At 35.1% G+C, this 13,636-nt stretch overlaps 2 protein-coding genes and 1 pseudogene across 2 annotated transcripts; all 3 read right to left on the bottom strand.

Annotated features, from left to right (window-relative positions):
• Positions 1–673: 673 nt before the first annotated feature.
• Positions 674–3,196, bottom strand: LOC121967374 (molybdenum cofactor sulfurase-like). The gene has a single exon (XM_042517540.1). The coding sequence runs from the start codon at positions 2,890–2,892 to the stop codon at positions 817–819; it is 2,076 nt and encodes a 691-aa protein (XP_042373474.1). The 5' UTR covers positions 2,893–3,196; the 3' UTR covers positions 674–816.
• Positions 3,197–5,758: 2,562 nt separating this feature from the next.
• On the bottom strand, positions 5,759–8,701 carry LOC121967373 (60S ribosomal protein L24-like). Its single transcript, XM_042517539.1, has 5 exons — positions 8,605–8,701; positions 7,691–7,766; positions 7,317–7,418; positions 7,086–7,234; positions 5,759–6,101 (listed from the first exon to the last, which is right to left on the bottom strand). The coding sequence occupies exons 1-5, from the start codon at positions 8,613–8,615 to the stop codon at positions 5,948–5,950; spliced, it is 492 nt and encodes a 163-aa protein (XP_042373473.1). The 5' UTR covers positions 8,616–8,701; the 3' UTR covers positions 5,759–5,947.
• Positions 8,702–13,118: 4,417 nt separating this feature from the next.
• On the bottom strand, positions 13,119–13,263 carry LOC121968727 (annotated as a pseudogene).
• Between the last annotated feature and the right edge of the window lie 373 nt (positions 13,264–13,636).

The raw sequence follows: 13,636 nt of genomic DNA, 5'->3' as shown, positions 1-13,636 counted from the left end.
TTCATCGATTAAATATTTGTAGATGGTTTTATCTTTTTATCTTTTCTTTTGGCGTAGAGACCAGTGGTTTCGAAGTTCTGAGGAACATGGGAGACGTGGGTTCGTATCCATTTGTATTTTTTTCCTTGCACCTACTTCGATGGCCATTTGTTTTAATTTCTGCTTTGGTTTCTGATTATTTGGTTCCCTTTGATATGATTGTATGCTGTTATTTGTGACCTTTGTTTCTGATTAATATTTCCATTCATGTTGGTTTTTCTCTCAAAATTTACATTCTACAGGCCATAAGTGCCATGACTAGTGACTTCTTACTAGGAATATCTCTACAGTATTCAGTATTGGAATCTGATTTATATTTGAACATTCAATAGGGAATAAAATAATCATGTTCTTGTATTACTTTAACAATGACAACTTGTCTTATTCTCATAGTCACTTAATTATCGTCAATAGAATTTCATTTTTCAGAGGAACAAAACTTAACACTACAAGATCTAAATTGCATTGTTGTGTTTCCATGTAACTTTCATTCTTGTCAACATGAATACATTGACCAAGTTTATGATCATAGTAGAACAAATTGCGTGTAAAAATTGGCTTGAGGAATTTATATGATTTGATCCCATAAATAGTAATACTAATTCACACTTGCAAACTTTGAATCGATAAAAAGTAAAAAGAATGAATGGTTGATGCTGTTCATTCATACAAAAGATACTATTGTATCAACATGTAGCAGAGGGAACTATATATCTTCAGTTCCCCATGGAAATTCAACCAGAAAGCATCAACTCCAGAAAATTCAAGTAAATCATATTAGACCTCAATCATTTTCTGATTCAAAGCCATATACCTCCATCTTTCCTTCTCAACAAAGTCTGCATCCAGAAACTTAGCAACAAACGTCCAAAGCCTGTAAGCATCCTCAAAGTTAGTAAGGAAACCAAGGGAAGCATGTATGACAGTTATTCCCATATCAATGTTTTCCTTGTTTTTGTTTCGTGCAAGTGCTCTTTCACAGTCTCTCCTCTCCAGCACTCTATTTTTGTCATCTTCGTATTTGTTTGAGAAGCAGATATTGTTTAGGAAACCACAACCAAGAGAAACATTGCTTCTATCTGCAAGCTTTTGTACCAACACAGGCTCAATCTTCTCCCCTTTCCAGTCGAATACATTGAAAGCTAAGGCAGGTCCCCTGTCAAATTTTATCCGTGGACCATAGATCCTAACCAGGGAATGAACACTATCTGAGTGAGGATGCCGTAGTTTCATCAAAGCAGTAACTAACCAGTTGGTGATGCATCTCAATCTGGTGCTGATGAGCAACAAACCTAGAGAATCTGCATGGTCTAATCCTCTGCACAAGAACTCCAAGCCCTGGTCTGCTCCAGAGTTGGCTTTGATATTCTCTGCTTGCTCAGAATATTCACATTCTATTTCTCCGATACCATATGATGATTCTTCCTTCTCCTGCTGCACTTTGGAACTTTCTCCCTGTTCGGATATCCTAACTTGCTTTTGCTTTTCTCCAGAAGCACTATCTCCAACCATATTATCCATGGTAAGTGAGCCACTGTAAATCTGCCCAGGTATTGGTCCTGAGAATGAACTGTTGGTCTCTATGTCATCTTCTTCAAATTGGTTTTTGGACGAATGAGCATCCATATCTGTGCCTGAGTAGTCATCAGTTAACTGTGAAAGCTTTCTTGCTGGGACTATGCTCACAATTCCGATGCTCCTGGCAATGGTTGATGACTCCAAGGATCCAATGCTGGAATTCTTCACAAACAATCCTGCAAAACCAGATGGATTCTCACCAAATACTTTGAAGAAAGAGCAGATGATGAAGTCTGGTTGGATCAATGAAAGCCCAAGAGTATCGAGGTCCTTTGGCCCCAATCCGCATGCATCAAGAACTACTTGCCAACCATATTGTTTTGCAACAGACATCCATATATAAGGATACCTTGCCCCAGTGATCCTGGATTGAAGTGGAAAGACAAAGAGTCCTCTTCTTTTCCTTCTCCTCTTTCTCAACTTCTCCATCAATCTATCAGAATGAATCCTGAGGCTAGGCCAAGAAAAGCTAGCTGTCATGACCTTGGCTCCCTTCCTCTGGGCACTTTCTGTCATTGCAGTCATGGCCTCGCTTTCGTAATCATAGACACTTAGTAGCCCCTTGGTGGCCTGGAAAGGGTATGATTCTGCCAACAATCTGAAAGCCGTAGTTCTGTTGGCAGTGCAGACCATGCTATATTCACCATCCAATATGTTGAGGAAATGCATAATTCTTTTCCTAATTGCAGATTCCAGGACATTGTTTTGGTCATTAGACTGCACTTGAGATTTCAAGCTTGCTGATTTGTAGGAGATGTTGAAGAAAGGAGGCTGAAGGAGGCCTGATACCAGGGGATCAGTGGATGAAGATGCTAGGGATGAATGCATTTGAGCATGAGAGAAGAGGCTAAATCCATAATAGTCAAAGCAGACATGGCTATGTAGGTGGTAATATTCACTGTTCCTGTAGTGGTCTACTTGTTGTGTCTCGCCATACTGTGGATAAATTGCCATGAAATTGGAGAAGACTTCAGGAAGAGAAGGCAGGGACTCATGGTCGGTGAAGTGGGTGTTTGGGAAGACTGAATTTGCCGTCGACTTCACAAAATTCAAGCGTGTGATCCTTGTGCTGGTGGCTCTTGCTTCCCGCTTACCGTTGCGGCACTCAACCAAGCCAAGCAAACGCATGGGTAAGCAAATATGAGTGCATCCATCCTTGATGCAACAAGTCTGCATCTGCGAGCTAGCCTCCCCTCCTTGTTCTTTACTGTGGCTTTCTTTATCTCTTCCGGGCACCCTGCGTGGGCTTCTGAGGTATTTGAGGATGGAAGACATGGCGTTTCATAGGTGGGAGGGGAGCTGTCATGGAACTGGCCAGATTACTCTACCTGGTACATCTCTCTTGCTTCTAATTTCTTCAAAGCAAGAATCGTGCACTACTTTTTTTTGTTCTGTTGCTCTCTCTTTAGGCCTTCTTCCCACTAGAAGATGATCATCATCATACACAACTTGACTTCCTCTTTTGATATATCAGCTACTTGGCCTCCATTTGGTTATGACATGAGACACTCTCCAACCACAAAATTATTGGTTTAACTTTAACCTTCTCCGAGCATTTGTCATATGGTTTTTCTTTTCTGCACTGCCTCGATTGAAAAAGTTCTGCAGAGTTCACCAGGAACAGGACAAAATGGTCTCTGTAATGTGTCGACAGGCCATGATGTGGCGGCTTGCCTAACACAGTGTGACTTTCCTTTTTGGATGAACATAATTGCAAGAAACCACATTCCCTAGCTCAATCTCTGCAGCTGCTAAGCAATCATTAGTTGAAATAAATATTACTTTTTTTTTCCCATCAACTTGCTGTAAGAAATTAACAAGTCCCTTTTGAGTTCAGATTCTACTATTCTGCTTCTTCTTACCTGTTTCAGGAGTGGAGCTTGAAGTTGCAGGTCTCAATTGGATATCTTTTCTGGATCAAAGCCGTGTCTTGTGGTCTTCTCCAAACCAGGTAGCTATCAGCTCTTGTCCTTTTCTTTTGTGTCATCTAAAGCTGAAAACCTACCTGTTTTTGCGATAACTTCAAGGACAGGAAAAATATTGTTGGCCTCTTTTTCCAAAAAAAAATCTTAGACATCTCAGAAGCTTTTAGATAAGCCCTAAAGTGTGTCGTGATGGGAGTGGGATGGGCACCTCCACCTTTGCTGTCTCGCGGCCTCCACTGAGTGTTCCATTTTTCATGTAACGTCAGTGGGCTGTAGAGATTGGCCTCTTGGTGTGGGTCCTTCCTGGTCATCCAACCAGCATCGAGTGGGGGATTCTGAAGCCTGTGTCGCGCGTCGTGAAAGTCACCGTATCTAGTCCAAGTCAATGGGTTGACTGTAGGTGGAGAGAGGGACCCACCTATGGGGCTATTCTTTTTCGGTTAATTGTCCATCCTTTAAGAGTCCTTCACCAAAATCACTGTTTTATGACCATGCTCAATTAGCCCTTGGAAATTTAGGGCGTTTTGCATTTTATTCTTCTTCTGGACGGAAAAGTCATGGAAAAGAAAATCATACTGTTAAAATGTCAAACAGATTCTGAAGAGAGAATCTAGTTTTCTTCGTGACGATCGAGATGTAAAATTTTTGTTGGTGGATGCAAGAACTAAATCCCTACAAAAGCCCTCACCCCCATTCACTTTATCTTGGAGCTTATTGAACCAGAAATCATATGTGGAATGTGATAAGGAATTCCTTTGGGAAAATAATCTTCTCTTTTGAAAAATGTTTGCTAAAAGCATTATGAGAAAAGAGAACAAATTCGCGAAAGCTTAATTCGGCTTCGCTAGGAGCACACAAACTATCTTGCTGGTGAAGTTGAATGATCCTTCCGATTCGGGATTCAAACTTGGGAATCATTGGATCACAGGATAGTAAATTTGGAAATTGTAAGCTCCCTTGAAGTACCCATTAGCTGATGTCGTGTGACTTTGTGGTCATGAGTTTGAGTCATGAAAATAATTTTTTGTAAAATATAAGTTAAGATTGAGTACAATAGATAATATGATCTAATTTTTTTTTTTTAGATCTTAGGAGTTTAATGTAGTGGACAGTACTTTTTTAATGGATCAAATAGGGGAATGATTTTTTTTAATAAATACTGACTATAATTATAAATAAACAATAAGATATCAATGCAAGAAATTTAATTAAGATTAGAAAGAAACTAAGATTAACACTAATTGATTGTAAACATATTCTTGAAACTAAACATGAAATAAACACAACTAACATTTCTTATAAAGTGATTTAAAAATGATCATGTTTCTGTTTTAGATCAAAATTATTATATAATTTTTAAATATTTAGTTAAGTTTAAAAAAAATTATTGATTTTAAATTAATTATTTACGTGATAAATTTTAAAAATAAATATATATTTAATATTTTTTATATATTACTCATAGTAATTTTATAGGATTGGGTTGAGTATTTCAGTGTTATTTGGTTCAAGGGGATAAAAGTGTACGAGTTTATCGATTTGACTTATTAGACAAATATGAGAAAGTTTCACGAGGAAAATTTAATTTTGAAAAAAAAAAGAGTTATTAGGTGTAAAAAAAGAATAAAATTAGTAAAAATATCTATTGGAGATAAGGCTTTTTTAATAATAAATTAAAAAGGTAAGTCCTTTGATGATTTTGTAAAAAGAAAAGTGGCATTATTTTAATTTTACCTGCAAAAAAAAATAGAAATGAAAAAAAATTGGCGACGAGATTTATTTTATTATTCCTGAATGGTCGTTATCAGACTGAAGCAGGAAACTTCATTTTCAATCAATTTCTGCGAAATCGAAGCCCAATACGTTTTCCACCTCTACTTATTATGAGAAATTTAATTTTTCAAACAATTTACTTAATTTTTTCATTTTCTTAAATTGTTTTGTTATTTTTCCAACAGATAAGAAAATCACACCGATTTCAAATTCTGGCCTTCAATAATCTACCATAATTCTCATAAATTGTGCTAATTAATCCTTTCATAATATTATGCATATTCTAATTATACAAAAATAATGTAGACGATTATGTTTAATATAGCAAAGCAGAATTAGAAAGAGACTACACTCCTACTTTACATAACAAATAATATTAAAAATATCATAATTATATATGTAAAAAAAACAATCAAATGAACATAAACATACTCGCAAAAAAATAGTGATAATTGCAATAATTATAAATTGCAGGGCTTCTGACTTCTGATACAATTTGATTCAAAACTGACTGACTGAAAATTTAACTTAAAAGGAGTCAATTGAAATGCTAAAAATGGAACACAAGAGCAATGCAGTCAAATACGACAAGATCTACTGAAACTAAATTGGAAGAATGGTAGAAATGGGCTTCAGCGCTTTCCTCCGCCACCCCCAAGCTTCGGACCTTTCGGTGCAGCTCCTTTTGCTGCAGTTCTTGTCTGAGTCTTCTGGGTCTTGGCAACCGACTCGGCCTTCTTTGCCTTCTTCTCATCCTTGGTTTTCTTGATTCGCTCTTTGATTTCACTGCAAGTGAGTTATTTCGTCAACTTACACGACAACAAAAACCACCTCTAGAACAAACGAAATATCAGGAACAGCATAGTCTTAATATTGTACAATCTGGAGCATTAGCTCGTCTACTACTTTCAGGAGCTAAACCAAAGCTAACTACAGTCGCAAATATGTTGAAGCCTGACTAAAATGTACATGAATAAAAGATAGGTCAAACAAACTGAATGCACTAAAATGTAGGATCAGTGATTTATCCACAAATCAATTTTCTTATTTTGAGAAATTGTGGTGCATTCATGTATATAGATGTTCCTGTTACAACGTCACCTGAATCAAGAATGTTTTTGTATTTTAATAGCAATATCTGACAGTGTGTAGCTTTTATCAAAACTTTGGGCTCAGACATGAACTATGAAACCTTAAGCATTCAGCTTCAAATTTCTACATATACAATGCCCTCAATAGCTAACTACTTAGCCCTAGACCATAGTGGTCAAAATGATGCAGAATATACTAAGCTGTAACTTAAATATTATACCTAAGCTAAAACTTAAATATTATAATATTATATTTTAGTAAAAATTATATAAATAAATTAAATATTAATAAAATAAAATGAACTATAAATATATATAATATGATCCATAATATAAGTTGTATTTATAACCTGACTTGCTGATTATTTTAATTATAAGTAGTTTTATAAGTATGTTCCTTTGTACATTTCTTCAATATCAGCTACAAAGAGTTACAAGTTGTATTTATTTTTAGGAGTTCAATTTTGGTGGTTGGGAGTTTTTGGGGGTCCAAATTCGCTATTTCAATTTTTCCACTACCCAAACAAGACGTAATTAGGTGCAGTTTTGAAGCTGCAAATTGCAAGTACAGCAACGAAAATAGAAAATTAGAAAGGTAAACCATGCCTCCTGTGATCTCTAACAAGGAATAGAAACCCCCAGAGCTTAGCAGAAAAAAATGGTGATGAGATGTACATACCGAAGTGCAGCTTCCCTAGCAGCATTTCTTACTTCTGGCTTCTCAGATCTTTTCTTTTGAATCACATCTAAAGTGGCACCAACAATCGATCTAGAATAAGGCTTTTTAGTAGTTCGGCGCTTCTTCTTCACAGCCGCAGCATCAATATCCTAATACATAGAAAGTAATGATCAACAAATAACCTTTTGCAAGAGCATGTGTATCATGTGAATACAAAATATGTAAAATCACCTTCTTATGCTGCTTTCGGTACATTGCTGTCCAGGTGAGCTTTGCAGGCTTGAGACGGTTGTGAAAGTACCTCTTGCATTTTGAATTGAAAAAAAGAAAGACCTAAAAGAACAAGTAGATATAAGTTGAGGAAAATTTTCATTATCATCCATGTGAATACTAGTTTGTAATCAGCAATTCAGTTTTCACAACCATACTTGAGCAGATGGATTAATTTCATAAGAATTCAAGAAAAACAAATAAGGCAATTGAACAAAGGCTAGCAATTAGGAAAGGTTGACAATTAAATGAAAATTTATCCATTTATAATGTAAATTTGTGAACTTTAATATATGGTTCAGTAGTAGGGAGTCATCACTGAAAATACAAATTACCTGAGAATCTGAACGCACAAATCGAATACCCTTTCCAGGATATATCTTGGTACCACTGAAGCGGCAGAGTTCAGTTCTATGCATGGATCAGACAGAAGAAACCATGAGTATTTCAGAAAATTTCACATAATAGATACACTGAGATGTTTCATGTTATAAAGGCACAAACAAGAAACAGAAATACAGTAATAAAATGTGAAATGCTGAAGTATCATGAATGCAAATGGCACATGTTTTATTTCTTTCTTCGCCAAAAGGTCAATAAATATCCTTTTAGGAGAACTCTGACCACTGTACGTGTCTTTCATCAGAATACAAAAGCAAATCAATATGATAATAACACTTCTAAACTTTAATACAAGTTCCAACAGAATAACTGCTTCACGCAAACAAAACTAACAAATTAAGAATTATCAACAAAAAAGGAAAAAAAACTCGAGTTTTTATTTTCAAGAGTTCTTCCTTGTCATCAAAATAAAAGATTTTGGTCTAACATCACGAATTTTCACGAGGGAAGAAGTCCTGTTGGAGCATCATTCATTTTCTCAGGCATACATGCAAATCAGAGTCTCTGGAGACAAAAAGAAAAGGTGCAATTTTTTTTTCAAACTTTCATTCAGAATTGAACTATCACAAAAACCATGGCCATCATCACGATAAATATTCGAAATCCCACGCTACAACAAATAAAAAGCGAGATAATCAATGTTAACTCTTCGTATACAAATAAAATCAACCACAAGAACTTAAAATGACACAAACAAAATGGAACTGCAGATCTAACGAAATTCCTAAGAAACAATAAAAAAGAAAGACATTTGACGTTCCCGTTAACCGAGATTGCTGATCAAGAGCTAGAGAGGCAATCTAATGGATCGAAGAAAGAAGAAATACGGGAGAATAAAAAATCGTACTTGAGAACCATGGCTGCCGCTGCTCTGCTGCGCCGTCGTTGACAAGGTGGAAACCCTAATGAGGTGAATTTATACACATCTTAAGACGTGGCAGATCAAATGAGCCCTTAGCTAGACTTACTTTAATGCCATTGTGGACTTTGGGCCGTGGGAGCGCTTGCCGGCCCAATTTAGATTGGTGTGTGTTTATTTATTTATTGCAAATTTCCCTAGCAAATATAAATAACAAAAAATCAAAAAAAAAAACCTCACTTTATAAAATATCAAAATAAAAATCACATTTTTTATTTTTTATATCCAATATTCTTCTTATTCTCAGTCAATCTAATTATAAAAATATGAACTACATCAAAAGTAATTGTAATTAAAGCAACTCTAAAGTGATATTTTAAATAAAAAATTATAGATGGAATATTATTTTCATAATTTTATTAAAATGAGATGCTCTTCCGATGAAAATCATAATTAAGGGATTTTTTTTTAAATTTCTACCAATATAAATTATAGGTAACAAATTATTTAAGTTTTTCCCATTTTCTTGGAGCAAATTGGCTCGTGACAAATATGTTTATTTGTTAAATTTTAAGGGCTATTCATCAATGTTGCAGGGGTTTGAGTATATCTAATAATATCATTTGGTCTTGAATTGAATTATCTAATGTGATGTTCGGTCTGGACCTAGTTTCTTTATTAATATTAAAAATCTTAAATTATTCTTAAAATAATTTGATAATAATAGAAAATATTTTATATATGTAAATAGTGTGTTAAACTTGACTTCCAGGAAAATACTAAACTTAATCTCATGGTAGCTTGGGTATGATTCGACACTACCCATAGGCATATATGTCAAACTTGGGTTTGTCCTACCCCACCCTATATGCTTATAGGTCATCCTACCCATAGGATTTTTTTTTTCTTTTGGTTCATTTGGTTAATTGCCTATTTATTGTTTATAAAAAAGGTGAAATTATGGATAAATCATAAATATTATTTTATATATCTTTGTCACAATTTTGTTGAGGCTTAAATATTGTTTGATTACATATTATTAAAGCATTAAGGTGAGATTATTGTCCCGGGACTATGGTATCATGGTAGGATATTTAGATTATCTCCCAAGTATCTATAGTTCGATCCCTAGTTATGATGTATTTACAAGAATGTTTTCTCCAAATGAGGTGTCAATAAAAGGATGCTGGATTTCTGAACTGCCCACCGCATGCGCTTCCCGATTTACCCTGGTGGTTGATAAAAAAATTCTATGAGGTCGGGTCAGTCATCCCTAGGAATAGTCAATGAGACTAACTGAGATTATCTTTTTTTTTATTATTAATGTGAGATTATCACGCTAGCTCTCCATCAAAACAACATCACACTCTCTAAAATAAAAGTAAATTACGGAGGATCAGTAGCAATTGTGCACACGCGTTGCGTGAGCTAGACCCCTTATATCAGGTGGGCTAATGTAGGGAGAGATTTGGGGAAGAAGAATTGGTCTATAAAAATAGTTTTAATTTTTGAGGATTGCCCCTACTTTTATTTTTTTTAGTGAGGCAAGAGTCTAATATTTTTTATAATTGTATACACCTCTAAGGGTTACAAAAAAATTGAGGTGGGACAATTACCCCACCAAAGCTATACGTGGCTCTGTCCCACTTTGCATATGTAATATAATACATGAACACGTGCGAGTAGCATATTGTAAGGATCGAAAAGATTTAGATATCTCCACCAAAGTCATACTGTAAGGACTCCTCTGGGGGCGTGGTAATTTTTGGTATCAGAGCCAAGTTCAAGTCAGATATTGGGTTGTGTGTTTTTGGGATTTCGATCTTGTTGTGATTTACGATTTGTCAAGTTAAACTGATACCAATTTAGTGGTATCAGACAGGTATACGATGTCTATTGTTTTTCGTGTTCTGAATTTTCAAGTTAATCTGATACCAATTTAGTAGTATCAGAGTGAAGTTTTACGATGCCTATTTTCAGTATTTCGATTTTTTTTTTTTTGTAATTTGACTCCTTGATGTGACTTTTTGGGCTTTGGGACCAAACAACGGCAGGACATCTCCAAACTATAGGAGGTATGCTTGTAAACTGTTATCATACATATTTATTAGTACTTGACTAGTTGTTTATATCATGTGTACTTATTTAGTTGTTCGTACCATGTGTTTATACCATGTATGATAGGTGTTGGGTCAACCATCGTTTTTAGGTCCATCAAACCTTGTTGGAAATCATGGATTTCAGTCTCATAGGATTTTTCCTACAATACAAACAGTATTACTAGTTTTACTATTACTAGTTGGATAGTAGATAATATTTGTTGAATATCATGTTGCTTCGGTTAGTAGAAATAAGCAATTGCATTTAGAAGTGTTAATTTGGGTTTTAACTTGCTTTTAGTTATTACTTCAAATATTTGATTTATTTTTTTTAGTTATTACTTCAACTTGGATGCCTATATGCTATATGTACTAGTTATGCATCCCTTGGTTTCTTTTAAAGAAAATTACAAGAACAAGTTGATAAGAGCATCAGAGTTCTGCACCTACATTTCGAAGTGTTAAATGATTTCTTGAGTTGCATTGTTCATTGCAATTAAATAAGCAATTGAATGACTTCAGTGAAACTTGGTGTGTTCTACTTCCTATGATGTTCTAATTTCTTTTCTTGTATTTATTTTTAAAAATTCATAAAGACGAACCTTATGTAATGATACACATGGTATCTTTTATTAAGAAGGTTTAATGTTTTATAAATTTCATCACGATTAGTCTCAAAGTTGTATGTGGCATGCATCTTGGTTGGACTTTTTATCTATTTTGGATTCTTGGAGACAATGTAATCAGTAGTTCTTCTCTCATGCTATTTTCACTCCCAATGTTAAGTAGATGTATAATTTATTCCCTTGCCTTCAGAAGCTTCACAGCATCAAACTCTATTCTATTTAATTGACTGATTCATCAGTGAGCACCAATATAATTATCTTATCCACAATACATTAAGGGCTAAAAGATCAGCATTTTATGCATAAAAATACCTAAATGTGATACGCAAATGTTTGCAGGAGACAACAAACATCTTGGATTATAATTGTTTTGAGACAAAGTAAATGATGATACAAATTTAAAAAAACGCAATGTGAAAGTTGTTCCAAGGAATAATTTTACCATTAAAAACAAAAAGATTAAAAACCAAAAAGGTAAAAGTGATTTGTTTGATGGAAGAGGCTGTGAGGGGTACTGCAAATCCCGTGTACATCGACCTGTTATCCTTCCACCGTTGAAAGCGGGCGGGTGTACTTGCTCTGTGAAACCAGCCTGAGCCGGTGCCCTCCGCACTATGAACCGGGAGAACCAGATCTTCATCCGATTTTACCGATTTACTGTAAACTTGGAACGGGCATGCCAACAATTATACATTGGATTCACGCCTCAGAACTCATCCCCATCATCCAAATCACTCAATGCCCCCGCTCGGGTCACAAACTGGCGCTGCCCAGCTCGGCGTTAAAGGAAGAAACGACAACCCATATAGTCGCGTGATGCAATAAGAATTTAACGATGTGGGACTAAGAGAGTTCCTTTACAGATTTTGAATTGATAAAGGTCGTTTACAGTAGGAAATCGGTACTGCATAATTGTAATTAATTGTAGGCCTTGGTTCCCTCTTGTTTAAGTAATTGTATCTCGTCTGTTGGTTCCTTTTGCGAGAAAAAGACTCTGTAGGTCTCTGGTTCTTGCCTACCCAATGAATTCTATATCGAACAGAAGAGTTGAATCCGGAGGAATAATGCAAGAGCCTGATCAATATAAAGCAGCAGCATTGAGTTAGTTGACATCAAATATTGACATAAGATGAACTGTGAAGTGGCGGAGATGTGGTGACGATCTGAAAACAGTGAAGGAAAGCTTACCTCCTCTGCACCCTGCTCCTCTCGCCCCATAACCAAGCTCGGGAGGAAGCTTCAATGTACGCTTGCCACCTACGGTTTAAAGGCCACACGACCAACACAATAAGAAGCGCAGATTATGAATCGAAAAAAAAAAACAAAAAATGGGGGGAAAATCATGTAGAATTTTGCTGCATACCGACGAGCATTGGTGGAATCCCTTGATCCCATCCTTTGATTGCCTAAAGGCGTTATCGTCGTAATAAGTTGAAACGGATTTGTTTTTTTTTTAAGGGGAAATTGAGCCTATAAAAATAGTTTTAATTTTTGAGAATTGACTCTATTTTTATTTTTTTTTTAGTGAGGAAAGATTCTAATATTTTTTATAATTATATACATCTCTAAGTGCTACAAAAAATTGAGGTAGGATAACTACCCCACCAAAGCTATACGTGGCTCTGTCTTACTTTACGCGTGTAATATAATACATGAACGCGTGCGAGTAGCATACTCTATTTTATAAAAAAATAATTTAATTTATTATGTCAGATATTAAATTGATAAGAATAAATACTACACTTAATTTTAACCAAAAGACCATTTATAAATTAGGCAAGAGTGCGTTAGACCCATGCAATAGTGCAATGCTAAGGTGTCGCTCGAGAATTCCAGCAGTAAGCTACTGTAATAGACTCCCCCTTATAAAAAAATTAATTTAATATTATACCTTATATTAGTCAAAAAGCTAAGAAAAGTATGTTTTTTAATATCATTGACACATGGTATTTATAAAAGCTTCTCTGCATGTAGTGTTTGTCTATTCTAAGATATGAGACTAAAGAGAACTCTAGATTTCTAATTGATTAATGAGAAAAATTCTCAATAATACGTCACAATTGAGTCTCGAACTATGGATCATTGATTAATGTATTTGTGGAAATTACTAATAAACCTTAGAATTATTTTCGGTATGAATAGCAAAAAGGACATTAACGTACTTTCATTTTGGGTTTAACCAAAATTAGTTAGTAAAGAGGGGAGATTCTTAATAAAATAGTAAGATAATTTATACCGTGCATATTAATAATACTCTAGTCCCCTCAGGGCGGTGCGGTGGTTAAGACATGAGAT

This window comes from Zingiber officinale, chromosome 3B, assembly GCF_018446385.1.
Source record: "Zingiber officinale cultivar Zhangliang chromosome 3B, Zo_v1.1, whole genome shotgun sequence".
NCBI lineage: Eukaryota > Viridiplantae > Streptophyta > Magnoliopsida > Zingiberales > Zingiberaceae > Zingiber > Zingiber officinale.
Note: the sequence above shows the minus strand (reverse complement) of the source record. Positions and strands in the feature narration are given on the sequence as shown.

Coding starts and splice junctions, on each gene's coding strand:
- LOC121967374 (XM_042517540.1), bottom strand. CDS start 2,892: ATGTCTTCCATCCTCAAATACCTCAGAAGCCCACGCAGGGTGCCCGGA.
- LOC121967373 (XM_042517539.1), bottom strand. Junction 7,419..7,690: donor TTGTGCGTTCAGATTCTCAG/GTAATTTGTATT, acceptor TTGTTCTTTTAG/GTCTTTCTTTTTTTCAATTC. Junction 7,235..7,316: donor ACCGAAAGCAGCATAAGAAG/GTGATTTTACAT, acceptor TCTATGTATTAG/GATATTGATGCTGCGGCTGT.